The sequence below is a fragment of the Balaenoptera acutorostrata genome, chromosome 13, assembly GCF_949987535.1.
Source record: "Balaenoptera acutorostrata chromosome 13, mBalAcu1.1, whole genome shotgun sequence".
In the NCBI taxonomy this organism is placed as follows: Eukaryota; Metazoa; Chordata; class Mammalia; order Artiodactyla; family Balaenopteridae; genus Balaenoptera; species Balaenoptera acutorostrata.
Genome location: NC_080076.1, coordinates 10,628,364 through 10,648,214, shown reverse-complemented (window position 1 = coordinate 10,648,214; position 19,851 = coordinate 10,628,364). Strand labels below are relative to the sequence as shown.

General features: G+C 31.7%; 1 protein-coding gene across 3 annotated transcripts in view; it reads right to left on the bottom strand.

The window, feature by feature from the left end:
* Positions 1-19,851, bottom strand: part of CDH19 (cadherin 19) — a 216,606-nt gene that overhangs the window by 58,098 nt on the left and 138,657 nt on the right. For all 3 annotated transcript variants that reach the window (XM_007189934.2, XM_057525976.1, XM_007189933.2), the window contains 2 exons: positions 7,228-7,527; positions 3,710-4,004 (listed from right to left, as the gene is read on the bottom strand). In XM_007189934.2, coding sequence (XP_007189996.1) covers positions 3,710-4,004; positions 7,228-7,422 — 490 coding nt within the window. In that variant the 5' untranslated portion in view covers positions 7,423-7,527. The remainder of the gene's footprint in view (positions 1-3,709; positions 4,005-7,227; positions 7,528-19,851) is intronic.

The following is a 19,851-nucleotide window of genomic DNA, read 5'->3' as shown; positions in this document are numbered from 1 at the left end:
ATTTTGTATATTTATGTTTTCCATGAGGACTTGTGTAAGAGGAATTGTGCATTCACTCGCAGTTAGGTATGCTATACTATAGTGCATACAAAGTTGACAAAATCACTATGAGGCCAATAATGTGTCTTTCATGGAAATAATCAATAATTGTTTCACAGTCCCCCCTTCCTTGTGTTACCAGTTAAATATAGGCAACAGACACTTAGTTGTTGAGTATCATCTTTAATGTGCATTACTGACTCGATCAATGTATGAAGCATGGTACATGTCACACATATAATCTAACCGGTTTAGTCTCTCTTTATTCATTTTACTGTGCTCTCACTAAAACTGACAAAGTTGGGTTTATTACATTAATGGATAAAAATTAAATTCTCTCTAAATTAGATTAGAAATAAATGTATTTCTAAAGGATAAATGGTCTATATGTACATTAATGAAAGATATCTTATGCAGACTATTTTAAACTGAAATATATCATCAGAAGGATATTCTTCATATGTATTTACATTATTTAATAGGTTTCTTAGCTTAACTGTGTTTTATCATATAGTGTACTGGGTTATAACTAGCCCTCTTTCAGATTTAACCATGTCTTAAAACAACTTTATTCACTGCCCACATGTCTCACACACTTTTTCTCACACACCATGAAAGAAGCTGCAAGTAAAAAAAGTAGATGTCTACCAAATTATATCTGGCTTGTTGTAATGCAGGTACTAATAAAATTTTAAAAAAATTAAAAATCAGGGACAAATGCTTCTAGGACAAGATGCCAGAAAAAAAAAAATAGGGTTTAGTAGGGCTGTCATAGGTAGAACTGGAAATCTGATTGCCCTACTTTAGAACACCGGTGACAATGCAAAATGATCACAATGATTATGTGTAAAGGGAAGGGCCAATAACTCAGAACGAATATGTGTATACTGAATCCTCTCACCCTTAACTCCTATTATTCCACCTTAAGACACCATCCTGTAATTAGAATTGAGTAACTGATGGCAACTCTTAAAAATTTAAATTGACTGGATTCATGAAATTGAATTAGCAAGGAATGTAGACCAGAGAGTGGGAAAAGCCTTCTCTTGGTGACTGAAGGATCCAAAGGTCATTGTGAGTCTCTGAGTTGAGTCAGCATAGCTTGATCACAGATGGACAAACTATTTGGAAATGCAAAGAGCCAATGACTGGACTCTTGCAGTCTGAAGATCTCTTAAATCAGTTGGTATCTACCCTGTTAAGTGAACAAAAGTTTAATTCTAAAATATTATTGTCTCAGAATCAGATTTTAATAAAAGTAATTTCTCAGTTTACTTGTCCCTATAATAAACTTACAACATAATATGTTGTAATATATCAATTCTGCATTCTATCCATTACATTGATAGTTGATATTGTTTGCCTATATTACCCTTGAGAGATTTTCTTCAAACATGCAAAATTTAAATCAGTTGTGTCTTTCTAGATAGCTTTCTAGAATCTTAAAGCTAGTTTTTGCAAAGGACTTTATAAAAATAAATTTAAGACGATATTTGACTATGCCCACTTTATCAGACATATCATATTGCAAAAACTTATTTTATATAGGTGATGCAGCATGTAAACTTGTACCAAATGCTTGAGAAAAAAAAAAATCACATTGATTTTATTCAATCTCAAAGCAGCTTCCACACAGTTGCAGGATCTCTTCTTGTGCAACGTCTCTCCTCGTGTCTTTCTTTTCTTACATGACTGACCAATCTCATTGATTCTAATTCAGCAGTCAACTAAGTTCTAACAGTTTGATCATCCTGTATGTTTGCCTTTTCTCTACCTAAATTCTCTACCAAGGGGATCTCATCCTTTGTCATGCCCTCCATGCCAGCAATATGCCAATAACTCCAATATTGATATATGCAATTCTCCTCACCCTGCAAAGGAAATTTTTTTTCCCAGAACATGGCATGGCTGGCCTCTTTGTATCATTTCCTTCAAATGTCACCTCCTAAATGTCCCCGCTTCCTCCAGTCAATTAATCATCATCATACTTTACCCATACTTAACACCTTAATAACATACAATGTCAAATATTACCTGGCTTATTTAAAATAGTTATTTACTGTTCGTGTGCTATAGCTAAAATATAAGTTCCATACTAGCCATTACTTCATATATTTCCTTTCCAACTGAATCCCCAGTCTTACAAAAAGTTCCTAGAACATGTGAGGACCATAACATATGCTAGTTGAAGAAGAAGGAGGAAGAGGAGGAGAGAAAGGAGGAGGAGGAGGAGAAGAATGGAAAGGGGAAAAAGAAATATCACTGCCGGGCTTCCCTGTGGCGCAGTGGTTAAGAATCACCTGCCAGTGCAGGGGACACGGGTTCAAGCCCTGGTCCGGGAAGATCCCACATGCCACGGAGCAACTAAGCCCATGTGCCACAACTACTGAGCCTGTGCTCTAGAGCCCGCGAGCCACAACTACTGAGGCTGTGTGCCACAACTACTGAAGCCCGTGCGCCTAGAGCCCATGCTCCGCAACAAGAAAAGCCACCGCAATGAGAAACCTGCACACCCCAGTGAAGAATGGTCCCCGCTTGTCACAGCTAGAGAAAGCCTGTGCACAGCAAAGAAGACCCAGTGCAGCCAAAAATAAATAAATAAATAAATTTATTTAAAAAAAGAAGAAATATATCACTGCCTAGCTATCAAATAGGACAATATTAATGTGTCAATTATATCTAAGGACAGTTGGTCTTGATACATGCTACACAGCTAAATTTGTTTAGGCTGTTGTTAAAAACCTATGTTCTGAATACATGTAGAAATAGGTCTTTAAATTGTTACCTGGAATGTTAAAAAAAATGAAGAATCAGGAAAATATATAATGGAATATACATTTTTAGACTTCCTGGCTAATGAATCAAATGTTTAGGTAAGGCAGTTTTAAAGCACATTAGCATAATTTAAAAATGACAATTATTAAATCACATTGAAGTTTATCATACTTAAGTAAATTTTGTGAATTAAATTTTACTATCTGTTGTATTATTAAACTTTTCTGACAAAGAATGAGTGGACAAATTTTGTATAACCATACCATAATTTTCCCCCTATTGGAAAGACATGTCTGATTTCCAAGGCAGTCAATTATTACATCTCATGGAAAGCATTCTCTTCTACAAGTATTATATTTAAAATATTTATTAAAGTGACATTGGGTTTGAAAAGAACTTAAAAATGGATATGGCTAAACAGAGGTCTTCAACCATCTTGTTTTGTTTTTAGTTTTCATGTTCTGTTGTTTGGATGCATCTAGGATTCTAGTCTTATAAATTGTTTCTCCTATTTTTATGTGTGACTCTTTCAGGATGATCTTATGTATTTTTTGAGATACAAAAGAATAGTTTGTTTTGGAAAGTAAATTCTTTTATTGAAGAAACCAATAAGTGAACAAGCTAAAGAATTTTATGTATACTCAAATAAACTTTTCTTTCTATTGAAGACTGAAATTATACTTTAACAAGACAAATTACTTATTAATATATAGTATGATTATTTACAAGATTTTAATCATTAGTCTAATTTTTCAAATATTTTACTTAACACATTTGCAGAAGGAAGTACCCATGTAGAACGGTAAATAATTCACTTCCAAAACATATGCTCGAAATTTTAAATCTGTTTTCATTGTAAATAGGTACATCTTTGACGTAAATTAATATGCAATACCTTCTGGAGACATCTCTGGTACAATGGCCTCATAAGGTTCATCTAGGAATTTTGGTTCATTGTCATTGATATCCGACACTCTGATGACAAACTCAGACTCAGGTTCCATAGCCCTTCCAGTAGTGATGTCTATTACCTGGGCTCTTAGAGTGTAGAGGGACCGTTCCTCTCTATCAAGCTTCTGTACAGCATATATGTCACCTGTTCTTTCATCAATGACAAAAATACTTCCAGCTCCAGCTCCCAAAAGCTTGTACTGGAAAGAGTTGTTCCCATTGTCTAAATCAGATCTTAGCTGCAAGTGCAAAGAGAGATAATTTACTTTCCAAACATGTTAAGACAAATTTTAATCATTGCATCTTCATGTCTGTTAATTATTCCCTAAGTTATGAATTCCATATAATTCCCATATTATACTAAGTGAGGTAAAATGTTAAGTTTAAGATTAAAATCTATCACCAGGCAGAGAAGTCTTTGAATTTTCAACGTAAAGCGCTATACAAATTTCATTACTCTAAACAGATGATTCTAGTTAGAAACTATAATGATTGAAAAACAAAGCCTCTTTTATACATTATGCACAAAAAAGTTGGTTCGTGTTTACTCTATATGATTACATTTTTAGTCACTAAAACCATACTTTCAAATATTTATATTAGATCGGGGCCTAGAGACAGAGAGATAATGATCTAAAATAAATTTAAACAGTGATGTTCTATCTCTAGGCTAAAAACACATAGAAAACATGGAAATATTAGTAAGAAAATTAGGGAGCATGTTGAGAAGATGATAATAATCTCAATCATCCATAAAATCTACAAATTGCTTTATATTAGTTTTCTCAATTAATCCTCAAGCATTCATTGTAAAATACACATTATTGATATAATAAATTCTTTCAATAGAGAAGGAAAGTGAGACTGAAAATTTTAAAAACTTTCACAGCGTCACATGGTTTTGGGGTAGAATTATGATTTACACCAAAAGGCCTGTTTGATCTCAGATCCTCCCCTGCAAACCAGTATGTAACACGGTCTTTTAGTCCCTGAGTTTTAGCCAAATTAGCTCTAACTCTTCCTTTCCAACATAGGTCACTCAGTTCTCAAATGTACTTCTTTTGTCCTCACTAATTTATTTATTTAAGAGCAAAGTAAATTTGTTCATTATTCATAGTGTGAATGGAATTTTGAATTTTATATATAAAAAAGATGTTATGATATAGGTAACATTGTATGATTTTTCATATCTTATTTTTACATAAAGAAAGGAAGCATTAGAGAATAATCTCTTAATTATTATGAATCCATGGTTTTCTTGATTCACCATTTATGAATATACCCTTCTTCAAAGTAAGAGCTTCTCTGAAAATTTACAAAGTTAGCCAAAAAATACAACCTTAATTTCATAATTTTTCTGATAGCTCAAAGTACAATATTTTATTCTGGACTAATTAATAAATTTTTCTATGTGATTGTTGAGAATATCTAAAGATATCTAAAACAACTAATTTTAATAATTTTAATAATGTGTTGAACATCACTGGTCTACAATGAAAGAACCAAATTGGAGATAATAAAAAGATAATAAAAGAGTTACAGCTTTTAAAATTTGAAAGTCCTTCATTACTTGTAAAAGTGAAATCCCCATGCCCCAGTGATAAGAAATTGTGGAAAACAAATGTATTCTCCAATAAGTATACCAAATGAAAGCAATGCATAGCCCCTGGTTTCCAAATATTATTCCAATGTAGTTTGAAAATTTGAATGTTAGAATGAAGACTAGTCAAATTCAGTCATGAATAAATGTATTTCAAGTATATTCATGTTAATTTTCATAGATCAGTGAGCTTGATCTTTTTAAGGACCCATATTTAATTTTTAAAAAATTGAACATCTTCCTCTTGTTGTCACAAAATGCATAAGTTCAACACATTTCAATTTCGTGGATTCTAGTGTTATAAAATTTTCTGTATTTCCATTCAAAATTTTTTTTCAATTACAAAGTTACTATCAATTTGGCAAATCAATATGACTAAATTTTTACCTAATTGTGCTTTCCAAATTTAATCTCTTTTAACAAGCAGATCAAAAAGAAAGTTATTTTGGACACATCAACTACATTTTATTTTTACCAGCTGTTATTACAAGCATGTAAGTATTCATTATTACTCTCTTTTAAACCAGTTACCTGTATGTGGTTTAAGCTTAATGAGGTTGTTTAGAGGAAAAAATATGTTAGAATATTTTCATAAATATTTTTACAGAATGAAGAAGAAGCAAAACAAACCGCTATATGAAAGGAGGAAATGGGAGATATGTGTAGGGAGCAGAAAATGTGAGTTATTCAGTGACTGGTCCCTGTTCTGACTGCACTGATGCACTTCCCTGTAGAGCCTTACCACTAACATTTGCCTGCCAATAGTAGCATGTCTCCTTATTCAGTGGTGGGAGAGCCGATGGGGGTCTGTGGAGTCCACTGTAAATACGGCTAGAGACTCAGGTAACTAGCAGACACTTAACAACGGACCTCACACCGTTCTGCCTGTGCTTTACCTGGAGTCATCTTAGAAAATAAAAAGGGATGAAAAATATTACTTATAGCAGGCAGGCACGTGCGCGTGCGCGCGCGCACACACACACACACACACACACACACGATTGAAATCTGTTTGCCTAAAACCCTAATCTAGGCCTTTGGTTGAATGTACTCATATATTTGGCTGATGGGACAGATGAACTCATGGAATCCAGACAACACACTAACACTGCAGCTCTCCTAAAAGGACTAGAAAAAGAGAGTTAATAAATTTTGAGTGTTTCACCCTTTGGGCCCAATTAAATTTTAGTGTCAGTTAATTAGTGGTTAAACTTATTTCAGTTCATTCATCCAGAGAAAGAGCCTTACAGAGAAGGACATGATATTATAGCCACCTCTGTTTGAAGAAAATCAAATAATAATAAAACCCAAAAAACATAAATAGGAAATGTTTTGTCTCATTAAGGAAATTTTCTTAAAATGTATTCTTATAAGAAAATGAAATAATTATTTGTTTTACTTCAACTTGACTAATCAAATGAAGTGTGTAGGCTCTTGAAGCTACATAACTGTAAAAGGATTTGGTATTAATCTGCTTCATTAAAAATTAATGAGGGGTAAATCAACACCTACTTAGCATAATGGAAAATCAGGCTAAATACCGTTGGTAAACATTACTGTTCTCCGTGTGGTGGCTTTGATCCATTACCAAAAATAACACCATCACATTTCCAGATGTTGATAAATGCTGCAATTTTGTATGAGGTTAAAGTGAAATTTAAAAACCAGAGCTTTCCCTCTTCTTCAAGTTTTTGTGACTATTTTAGGTGCTTGCAAATATAACAATCAATTATGCTGGTGTTTGAAGCTTTCTAATGGTTCCACTAAGAAAAATGGAGAATTCATCAAATACCAAAGCCTCCTTCACTCTTTCGATCAGATTTACAAGGTTATTTCCTGTAGCACTTTCAGAAAATCAGTACCTGGCCAATGTGATGTCTAGTCTTATTCATTTCTTCTGGTACAAAAAACTGGTTCCACATCCAGCCCCGCCTCACTCTCAAATGAGATCCCGCTGGGTGCTTAACATCCTCTGTTTTAGAGTTTTCTGTTGCTATAAGGCAAGGCAATAGGAGAGGAATTCCCAACGTAAAAGGCAGCAATAAGCAGCAATTCATTCTGATCTTGATTCCAACTGGTACTCTTCAGAGGAACAGTATGTTGCAAACAAAAATCTTATGTTCCCTTATAATATTTTTAACTCTTAGGTATCTTTCATATTCCTAGAGAACAAAAAACAAAACAAAATTCTCGACATTTAAAAAATAACATTTTCTCACATAACTGTTAAAGACAGGATACAACTTTTGCATCTGTAAAAATGGAACAGAAATATACACTCATCTTCCAGTTAAGCTACTTAATTATGTTTTGTAACTCAGCAATAATTTGAATGGTGCAATTACAAATTTCTGCTCAGTCACTGTAGTCATAAATTTGCCTGAAGGTTGAAAAGTTGCTCTAGCAATCTCCTTGATTGATAACTGACACTGAGATATTTTTTAAAATTTAACCTGCTTACTTCTTCCTTTCTATCTCAGTAAAATTCAAACTATCCAATTAAATCAACCATCAAGCCAGGGAAAAATGTGACATTTTTCCTCTTTTTCAATAGATAGGCTTTGTCATCCAGTTTCCCACGTTATGGTATTTTACATAGCTAATTAAATAGACAAAATTAAAATTCAGTTTAACACCTGGGGGATTTAAACATCTACACTGATTTATACTGATGTTAGAAAATATCATATGGATAGAAATCCTGTTAAGATATTTTTATATTGCAAAAGATATGAAAGAATGTTTTTCATCTTAACAAAGAAATAAAGCCATTTTAAAATAATAAATGAAAAATTACAGTGCTTGGGTAAAATGGCTGAATGTTTATAATACGTAAAATGTAGATGAAAGGTATCTTTTAGTATTTAAATATTAAGACAAAAAACTCAAGCTACTGACTTTTCCATTTAAATTTTTCCATTTACCTGATACTGATCATACCAGCTCTCCATGAAATGATTGGTAATTCTCACTCTTATATGAAACTGAATAACTTTGCAATTTCCACATCTATATAGCACCTCCGTATAATCAAATTGGATTTGTTTGTTTGGGATTAATGAAGAAAAATAATTTTGTCCAATCTACAATGCCATAATCAGCAGAAAAGTCATAGAATCTCTTTCTGTTAGGAGTTTTCCATATGACCTTGTTTTGAATTTTCTCCACATATTTTTGATTGTCCCTGACAGGTTTTTTTAGGTCTTTGGCTCTTGTTAGGAAGAGTTGTTAAAAACACCTAATTAAGAAAGAACACATTGTCATAAACAGGGATCCTGCGGTCCCTCTGTAATTCCTTCAAGCAGATGTATTCTTTGTTATAAGTTTACTTAATGAAAGTCATGAAGTAATTCAGCTGAGGTGAAAATTAAAGATAAATTACACCCTTATGTTAAATATTTGAAATTCTTATGTCTGTTGCTTAGAAATAGCTAAAATATATATTTTGATAGCTAGTGAATAATGAAAACATTTGAAACAAGTACAGTTTTCTTCATGAGAAGATATTTTGATACATTTGTAAAACTATCACTAACAGTGATATGAATTAGGCTTAAAATGTTGGGTAAATAACATCTATGTTAACTTTATATTACAGTATCTTCATACAGCTAAACAGAGAGATAATAGTATAATGAACACCTATATACCATTACTTAGGTTCAAAATTATCAAAACATGGTAAGTCTTGTTTAATCTATATACATATCCACTTCCTGATATTAAAACAAATTTCAAATGTCGTTATCATTTTAACCATTCATTACACACACACACACATGCACACAAACACACTTGGGCACAAATGCTATATGACCTTTTTAAAGATCAAAATTGAATACTAAAAATTAAGAGTAAGTCTTCAATATAATCAAATATCCAACCAATGCTCAAATTAAAATTCTTTAAACATCTTTGAGTCAAGATTCAGCTATGTCCACAACGCAGTTTGTTGATACATTCGTTAAGTCTCAGTTAATCCACAAGATTCATGACTCTAAATCTAATTTTTCTTTCCATTTATGTCTTGAACAAACAAGGTCATTGATCCTATAGAGTTTCCCACATTATGGATTTTTCTGACTGCATGCCCATAGTGTGGTTTAATATAGTTCTTTATTCCCTTTAAATTAGTAGAGTCTTGATTAGATGAAATTTTAAATATTTGTCAACAATACTCATAGCTGATGCTGTATATTTCATATTTCATGATATCTGGAGGCACAAAATACTTAGTTTTGTCACATTTTGTTTCCTGTCCTGAAGTTGTTGTTCTTGTTCCTAAGATTCATTAGTAGATTCATGTACTGTCATTTGAATCATTTATTATGAATTTCCTAGTCACCCTTTCTTTTAGTTTTACCAGTTATTGATGACAATCGTCTAAATCAAATATTTCAGTGACCATATGATGAAACACAGCAGAAAAAGAAAAACTCAAAAAATGAAACTCCTAGAATTAAATGATATAATATCTGAAATCCAAAATGGTTTTATCAAAAGATTGAACATTATAGAAGAAAATGTCATTGGTTTAAAGATTGTTTTATGGAAATGATTCAAATTAAAGTAGAAAGATAACATCAACAGTAGAAAAAATAATTTTTAAAAATAGAGAGAATTTCAATAATTATGGGACAATCTCAAAGAGTATAACATATATATATATAACTGAAGTCCCAAAAAGAAAGAAGAGAAAATAATAGTGGCCAATGGTTTTTCAAATGTGCAGAACAACATCCCACCCAAAAAGACACTCAACAAACACTAAGCAAGAATAAAACAAAACAAACAAAAATCATGTTATTGTAAAATTACTAAAAATAAAATATAAAGAGAAAATATTAAAAACTCACCAGAGAAAAAAGGGAAATAATAAGAATATCCATTAAATGTTCATCAGAAATAATGTAAGACTGATGGCAATAGAATGACATACATAAAGTTCTGAGACAAAAACTTTTAACATGTAATTACATATCCTTCAAAATAAGAGTAATATAAAGTAAATTAGAAGAATTAATCAATAGCACAATTGCACTATAAAAATATTAAGTAGAAACTCTTCAGAATGAAGGACATATAAACCAACATAAAGTAATGAAATTAGAAGGCAATATTAAATATATAGATAAATATAAAAGGCTATTTTTGTTTTTATTAATATTTTGAAAATAATTTACTATTTATAAATTAATAACAATATGATGGGATATATAACATGTAGAATATAATGGCGCAAATAACGGGATGTGGGAAATTAAACTATCTGGTGGTCAACTTCTTACATTATAGATAAAGTGATATAGCAAATATTCAAGTAGACTGCTGTGAGAAGTGAAGGATGCACATCAAAATCACTAGAGCAATCACTGAAAACAAACAAAGGGCCATATTAAGTGACTAAGAAAGGGAAAATAAGATTCTAAAAATTACCTTTTATTAGTACAATAATAAACAGGAGAATAAGGGGAAAGAAGTGAACTCAAGAGTGTATAGCAAATTTAACCAAATGAATCATCGCATTAAAAAGAGATTAATAAAACACAACAAATAATATGCACTGTTTGTCAGTTTTGGATTTAAAAACTTAACCCAACTATGTACTAAAGAAATAATTTAATTATAAATACACAGATAAGTTGTAAGGACAAGGATGAGAAAAGATATACCATAAAATAATAATCGTAAGTTAGCTGAAATGCTGTATTAATATCTCAGAAACAAGACCTCAAGACAAGAAGTATTACCTGACATAACAAGTGCATTTATAAAGATAAAAAAGTAAATTAATCAAAAAGGCCTAACAGTCCTATGTGACTGAAGTTAATACCAGAGCTTTAGAATACATGTAACAAATATCAACAGCGCTAAGAAGTAGACAGTTATAATCGTGGAGTAGGTAACACTGGTCTCCTCTATTGAAACTCCAATAGGACAAAAAAAAATCACTGACGTATAAAAAATGTTAAAAGTACCATCAATCAACATAAAATAATTAAGACTATAGATTGCTGCACCAAATGGAATATAGTTTCTTTTCATGCACTGCTGGTGGGAATGGAATCCGGCACAACCATTGTAGAAAACAGATGTGCAGTTTGTTAAAAACGTAAACATACGCTGACCGTATGATCCAGTCATTCTGTTCTCAGATATTTGCCCCAGAGAAATAAAATTATTTGTCCATACAAAGACGTTTGCAAGAATGTTTAAAGCAACTTTATTTATAATAGCCAAAACTGGATACAAATCAAATACCCACCAACAAGTTAATGTATTAACAAAGTGTGGTATGTCCATGTGGTGTAATAATGCTCAGTAGTAAAAAGAAATGAACTATTGATGCACAAAGTAACATCTCCAATAGTTATGCTGAGTGAAAGAAGCTTGACAAAAAATAATTCAGATTGCATGTTTCCATTTATATATAATTCTAGAAAATTCAAAACTATTACAGTGACAGAAAACAGATAAGTCCTTGAGAGAGAATAGAGATGGAGAGGAATAGGAAGAAGGTATTACCAAGGGTCACAAGAGAAAATTTGGGAGTGATGGCTATGTTCATTATCTTGATTGTGATGATGGTCTTACAGAAGTAAAAATACGTCCAAAAAATGAAACCAAAATAACCAAACAAATCCAAATTGTTAACCTTTCTATGGATTTTCTACCCACCTTGTGATCTGTGGAACAGCAGCATCTTATTAAAAATGCTGAATCTTGAGCTACTCCAGATATACTGACACTGAGTCTGCATTTATCACACTATGTGTGAGATCGTATACACAATGAATTTTAAATAGCATTTGTCTATCAAAAAACTGATGTAGTTTCTTCATGTCAGTAGTTTGAGAAAAAAAGTGAGGGGTTTTAAAGAAGGTATTATAGTAGATTAAAAGATGTTTAAGACACAAGAACAAGTGTAAAATGGAGACATTATCTAGATCTTGATTTGTATAAGCCTATTTTTATCTTTACATTTTTATGAATCTGTAATATTTAATATAAGTTGGTTATTAGATGATAAAGAGAAAATATTGTTAATTTCATTAGTTATAAAAGTTTCTTTGTGGTCATACTGGTAATTAATATCCTTGAAATTGGCTAATAAGTATTTGCACAGCTATTTTTTTATTCTTCACTTGTGTTTAAAACATATATATTCAACAACAACAAAAATAAAAATGATTTATTTTGCATTTTTTAAATCACTATGATGGACCAAAATTATTAAATATTTTAGTACCAGCCATTGATGAAAATATACAGAAAATAGAACTCCTACACAATGTTAATGAAGTTGAAAATTTGGACAATCATTGTGGAGATAATTTGTCCAAATTTAGTATATTTAGAAGTTAGCTTAATCTATAAACTAAGAGCTTCTTTTTTACTGCTTTACACCTAGAAAAATTTGTCCACTTAGAGGCGAATATCAATTGGATTAACTAGAAAAAATGTATAAAAAAAAAGTTCAAATTAGGGCACCATATGATACCAGATAAAAATGTTTCAAAGTTGTAAGATGATGCCATATGAGACTATTCTCATAAATTGATTTTGTAAAATAAGCCTAGGAAAAGAAAAACAACACACAAAATTTATTATGGTAATTAACATGATAGGAGAAAGAGAAACTGGTTTAAAGTTTGAAGTTTAGAAGCGTCTGTCACATTTTCCTCCTTCGAATGCAATCTAAAGGTGTCAAATCATAATATTCATTAAACCTGGGTGATTTTTCTACCATATGCTATTTTTTTTCAGTTTAAGTGTGTGATTGAAATATTTAAAAGTTAAACTATCACTATTTCATATTCCTATATCATAACAAAACAGATATGAATACCCTTTCATTTGAACCTCAATATAAAAATAGAGGAATGAAACGGTGGCAGTAAGCATGCCCAAATGATGAACTATTGTGACTTCGTTTACACTCTTGTATATTCCAAATATTCTATAATGGTCATACATTTCAGGGGAAGGGAAAAACGTTTCAAATAATAGTCCACTTCTGATTGAAGAGTGTTGACAGCTGTCAGCAGTGCCAGTCTGAGAAATATTCAGGGCTGAGTTCAGGCTAATAAGGAAAACTGTTATCAGTTAGTATGTCTGAAATGGGCCCTAGAGAAATAGCCAGTGACATTTCTGACCTACATTTGCAATCTTGGTTATATTTTCCAGTCAGGTGAATACGTGGATACGAATCTGCATAATATTTCAATATGAAAAAAATGTGCTAACACTGTGTCTCATGTTAGTGTGTTTGGATATCATATCACTGCCAGTATCTAGGCATATTTGTAAATATTAAATAAAATGTAGAGTATAGTATATTTCAAAATACATGATGTATAAAAATAAAATGGCATTGATACTAACACATTACATAATAAAATAATTATATTAATATTTGAATAACATTACTGTAAACATCAACATATTATATCCAAGTAGAATCACATGATTTTAGTATAGAAAAGTATATTTCATGTAATACTTTACATTCACATATGAAGAAATGTCTATTCAGAAATTTTAAGTGACCTGCATAGTACCAAATAGAGGTAAGACTGGAAATCTAATTTTAAGGGCATGGAGTGTACAATATACATTGTGCTTTACTGAATGGAAGAAAGAAAATGCATAGATATCTAACACTGTGCATGACATCTGTCGCTGAGAGTTCACGTTATTGAAGTTGAATAAAGATCTATAAATTGCATTTTAACATTTGGACCAGTCTTGAAACTAGACATAATAAAATGTTTTCTATTATCTCCTTTTGGACCATCATTTTCCCTCTTACTCTAAAGATTCTTGGGGTCACAAAAAAAAAAAAAAAAGGGAAAGAATAAGTCAGAATGATGGATTTGGTGGCTGTGTGTGGGGAGATAAAAGTTGGAGCTGGGGAAATGTGGATGGGATAAATATAGAAACTTAATCCTATTTGTGATCTCAAAAATCAAGGGAAACTTGGCAGTCTCTTAGAGTGACATTATAAATAAAGGCTTTTAAATGGCTTTCTCAGAACTGCTAATAAGAATATAACAAGAAATGAGTGGATATAGCTTGCAGATATAAGTGAGAAGGAAGAAAGACAATTTTTGAACCAAAAATTATAATTAACCATGTGCTAGTTCTTTATTAATAGATCTAGAATGTTAAAGACCTTTTCTTTGTCCCATTTATAAACTCTCATTAGACTTACATTTTGAGTATTTATTGTGGAATTAAAAGTTTATGCCACACATGAAGCAATATAGTGTCAGAACACCTGTATAAGAATCTCCTAAGCCCTCTTTGAACTTACAGCCTTCTCCATTCACTATGTGTGTAGTGTCCTAAAATATGGAGTCGTTCCATTCCTGGTCTGGCTGTTGTGAACTCTGTTCTGGAGTAGTGGGGAGGGCTGTGGATTAATGAGCCCCACATTTGGAGTGCTATGTGTTGACAAGATTGAACCTGACCATACAAAATATTCTAGAATGAGAAGAGACAGATTCCAGTTGATGAAATACACACTGGCAAAATCTCATTTTTAAAAGTCTCGTATCCTACCTTTTATTCCCCTTCCACAAGCTACCAAAATATGATTTATTCTTATAATTTCAAGGCTAAATCTTGGTATGCTTCTGTGCTGAAGATTTGCCTAAACTCCTTTTGGACTATATTCCTCCCTACATGTTGCCAATGCAATTAATATGTATAGAACTTAATTATGTCTTTACTATTTTTGTAATCTAATTTTAATTTAGCCATTGCATGTCCATAGGCTATTTCTCACACTTATTTTCTTGTGTGACTGCTGTGAAAATACTTTCTTTTTTTGAAATCTTTTTCTTTTAATGTTCTTGTGAAAATATATAACATGGACATATAAAACAGTGCTTTAATTCTAACACCTCCAAAGGTATTCTAATATATTATTTCTGGAGGTAAACCCATATGTATTTGTCTATATTTTTCTATCATTGTATAATTTTAAAACACTGGAAAATCACTGAATACCCTATATATCATTTGGAGAAGATATACAAAATTGCTCTCAGAGTTGACAAAGAAACAATTGAATAAAAACAAATTTCAAAATTCATGCTAACGTAATGTTATTCAGCCATTATGTTGCTGTAAATGTTGTGCTGTAAAGTCATTTAATGAAACAGAAATATGCTGCAACACTTTGTTAGGTGAAAGAAAGAAATTAAATACACAGAAAATGATTCCATTAATTTGACAATAAGTGTAGACAAATTCAGAGAAGAAAGCCTGGAAGACTATGCGCTCAAATGCAGATAGAAATCATCTGTGAATTGAGGAATTATAAATGGAGTAAAATTAATATGTATTTCTATTTTTTAGTTTTAATATTAATTTCATTAATACATATATACACAGAGTTTTATAATGAATTATATAACTATTTTACATAGATTAAGGTTATGTAGCACCGTAATGAAGATCAAAAGTTTACTATTTCCTGACTGAGGTTATTCTCCCAAATATGTTGAAATGAAATGTTCTAAAGGCTGCTTGACGGAGTGAAGAGCGCCACCTGTGGGGCAAGGATGACTATTACTAGACCAGCCCTACCAACCAATAGCTGTGTGACTTTGGGCAATTGGCTTAACCTCTGGGTGCCTCAGTTTTGTCACATGAAAAATGAGGATGATAATAGGGCCTATCCCTTCAGGTTGTTATCTTGATTATATGAGTTGATGTACCCAGAATATTATCTGACACATAGTATGTGCTATGTATTTTATTTATTTATTTTATTTTTAAACATTTTTTTCCATGACATTAAAATTTTATTTTTTTTAAACTTTTTATTTTATATTGGAGTATAGTTGATTAACAATGTTGTGATAATTTCAGGTGTACTGCAAAGTGATTCAGTTATACATATATATATTTTTTTCAAATTATTTTCCCATTTAGGTTGTTACATAATATTGAGCAGAGTTCCCTGTGCTATATGTGTTATGTAAGTATTTTAAACTAGCTCTATAAGAATAGTTACCTATACCTGGGTAGTAAAGATCTAATGATTTCTTTATTTCTAAACTTTGAAGTAGTCAGCTATTGTGATTTCTGCAAACTTCATGCACATATAAAAATTTTATATATGACTATTGCAAACATAGTGTAGGATACATTGTCCCTAATGTATGTGTTCTGCATGTATTTTCAAAGGATTTGAATGTCATTATATTTTTTTCCAAGCATGCTAAGTGACTATGACAAATAAACATTGTCATGCTTGAAGAAATATGTGATATTGCATGGACATATATAGGCTGAAAATGATCCCAGTGTGACTCAAAACAATTATGTTTTCAAAGAAGACTAATTATGACTTAAGGGATGAAAAATATTATAATCTATGCACTTACACAGTTTGTAACTGAATCTAATTAGAAACTGTCTTTTCTATGACCTCTTCTTGGTTACATACAGATAATTATTCCATCTGTGAAAACTTATAAAAATGTAATGTATTCTGAAAGGCTTGTGGAAGGCTGAAACTAGGCTCAACTAAGCCAGCTTCTCATAGAGAAAAGCAGATGGCAATTAATATAATGTCTTTGTCTTCAGAAAACCATTGAGTAGGCTTGGCCAAAATAATATATCAAAAGACACATTTTGCAATGATCAGGAAGTTCCAAAGCTCAAAAAAAAAAAAAATTCTGAAAATCATGGTTTCTAAAATACTACTTAAAAAATAAGATAAAATGTTTCTCTTTATCAATTTAAAGAAGCATGTCTAACTTCTTATATTGGGATCTCAATGTTTGAAGAAAGCAAATTTTACAAAACCTCAGTGTGAAACTAATAGTAAAATGAGGCTCTTGGGGCTGTGAGTGGTAATATTATCACAGAGGAAGTAGTTAGAGATTATTTTCCTTTTTCTATTTTAAGTTGACTAATTATTTGTGAAAGAAAAAGAAAATGAATGCCTCTTAACAGTCCCCCTTATTCCATAAGCATCTTTATAATTCTTTATAGAGTAGTAACATAGGTGGTTGGGGGAAGGTTATGGACTGCACCTTGAAGTTTACTTTTTCTATGTTGTAGACCCTGCCTCAACATTCATTTCAAAAAGAGGTACTCTATATTTGTGTGAATCTATTTAAAACCTTCTCTACTTACCTAAATGCAGAAGCAATAGAAAAATGTTAAGTTCTCAAACCGTTCCAGCTGAAATATCTTGCGGACTCTGTATCACCTACATTTCCCATCTCAATGTCTACCTTCATATTTCATTTGTACTTATTTTTATTTTAAACATTAGTTAATATGATGTTAGTTTTCAATGAAATAATTTGAATTTTTCTAATCAGGGCTAAAAAAGCATCTGCAATTCCAGGACTTTGAAATGGTTGTTCTGTTTCTCCCATCTATTGTGACAGTTTATTGCCCACTTGAAGGTTCTACTGCATTCCAGCACTCAGATTAATTACGGTGCCCAGAAAGGGATAATATGAGTAAGAGCAGCAATGAATAATATGGAAACGGAATTGACAAAACTTGATGGCTAATGGGATTTCAAGAGAGATTTCCTGTGTAGGGGATGTCAAAGGTAGGTTTGGAAATACTGAGGTTGAGATACCTGCAAAAATTACAGGCGAAGATTCCAAGTGGGCACTTGGTGATTCCAGACTCAGCAAAACCTGTAATTGTTATCATGGTATCTTCCCTTCCACCCCACTGCTCTAAGAAAAGCCTAGCTTTAATTCTGTAGGATTTCATTAACTATCTCTAACTTCTGGATAATTAGTAAGCTGAAATGACCATGACTGGGATATGAAATAAGAGAGTAAAAAAGCAACTAAAATCTTTTGACCACTATGGTAGACATATCATGGTTTACCAATAACCCTACTACAACTGGGCAGGGTTATGAGATTAATTTTGTTAATGAAATATAAGTAAAAGTTATATGCCTATTTTTTCAGAACAGAAGCAGTAAAAGAACTGTGAATAATTCTTTTGTCTTTATCTTTCTTTTTTTAGGCAACCAGATGCTGTAGTTATGAGATGGTGGAGTCTCAATCAAGCTTGAGTCACTGAGGGACTGCATCCCCACTGACTCTTAAGTGTTTGTGGTATGAGATTGCTGAGAACTTGGTTCATAGCTTAGCACCCTGATAAAATCACCAAATTTATTCTTGACACCATGGTAGGTCCTCCATGTATTTTCCTGTTAATCTTCCTTGTAATTCAAGGAGATACTAATTATTAACTTCCACTTAAAAAAAGAAGAAAGATCAAAGTGAGCTTATATAAACTAATGAGAGAAAGGGGATCACAAAGCCCAGCTATAGATAATAGCTGGAATAAAGACTTGTCAGAGTAATAGAAGAGATAAAAATGCCTAACCTGAAAGAATACAAGAAGTCGAATAGGGTCAGAGTTGGGGAGAAATATGATGTGCCCAAGGACAAGTACATTTGCATATTAACTTCAAAAACATTATTTCAAACAGCTGCCCAAGTTAAGTATTCTCAAGTTAAGGTATGAAGCATAGGTTAATAGGCTACAAATCTCCGTAGCCTGTATAATTCAGTTAACTTTTGCTTGTGTATATGTCAAGTCTTGGTTTCTCTAGTTCAATCCAGTCCTGATTTTTCTGGGATATTTTCTCCACAATATTAGGTACTGAATTATTTCTTCTGCCATTTCTGCAGTATTTTTAAAGCAAATGGTTAAAATCTTTTATCTTGAGTTTTATTTTTCTTTGTGATTTCCCCATTTGTTGGGTACATTCAATTTTGGGTACATTTCTCAAGCATTTAATACCAGGATATTTTACATGCATGTCAACAATCTATGAAATATTAAAATCAGTTTTGGATACGACACTAAAAATAAAAACTTGAAAGAAATCTTCATTTCATCAGAGTTATAATGAACAACTTTTAAAATTAAGGTTAGCTGGGATAATGAATTTCCTGGAAAATAACCGATTTTAATCCTTTTTTTCCCCCCTCTGAGGGGCATAACCTATTTCTTTTCTTTCTCAGGTAATTAGTTAAGGTATTAATTTTTTTGTTTGGAGTTATGCTTGAATATAGATAGATAGACATTCAATCTGGTAGCATTCCCATGACTTGAGGTGGCAAGCATAAAATATTTTTATGTTAGCTGTTTTTAGTCTGTAGTGTTATTTAACATTTTAAACAACAGCACTTAATAGTTGGAATAAAGAAAAGTAGATGTTAAATTTTTACTGTAAATAAAGAAATGCTTTACTATTGATTTTACTTTATGTATGATTACAAAGATGAAAGGTAATTGAGAGTAGTATATACCAAAAGAAATATACATCTAAAGGTAAGTCTACATTCACACATACCTAAAATAGTAGTGGCAGGTCTAAAATTTTCAAAAAGCAAGTGCACAAATACATGAACTATTCTCAAATATATATTTTATATCAAGTCCCAACACTCAATCAACATGAACAATCTGTTATACAC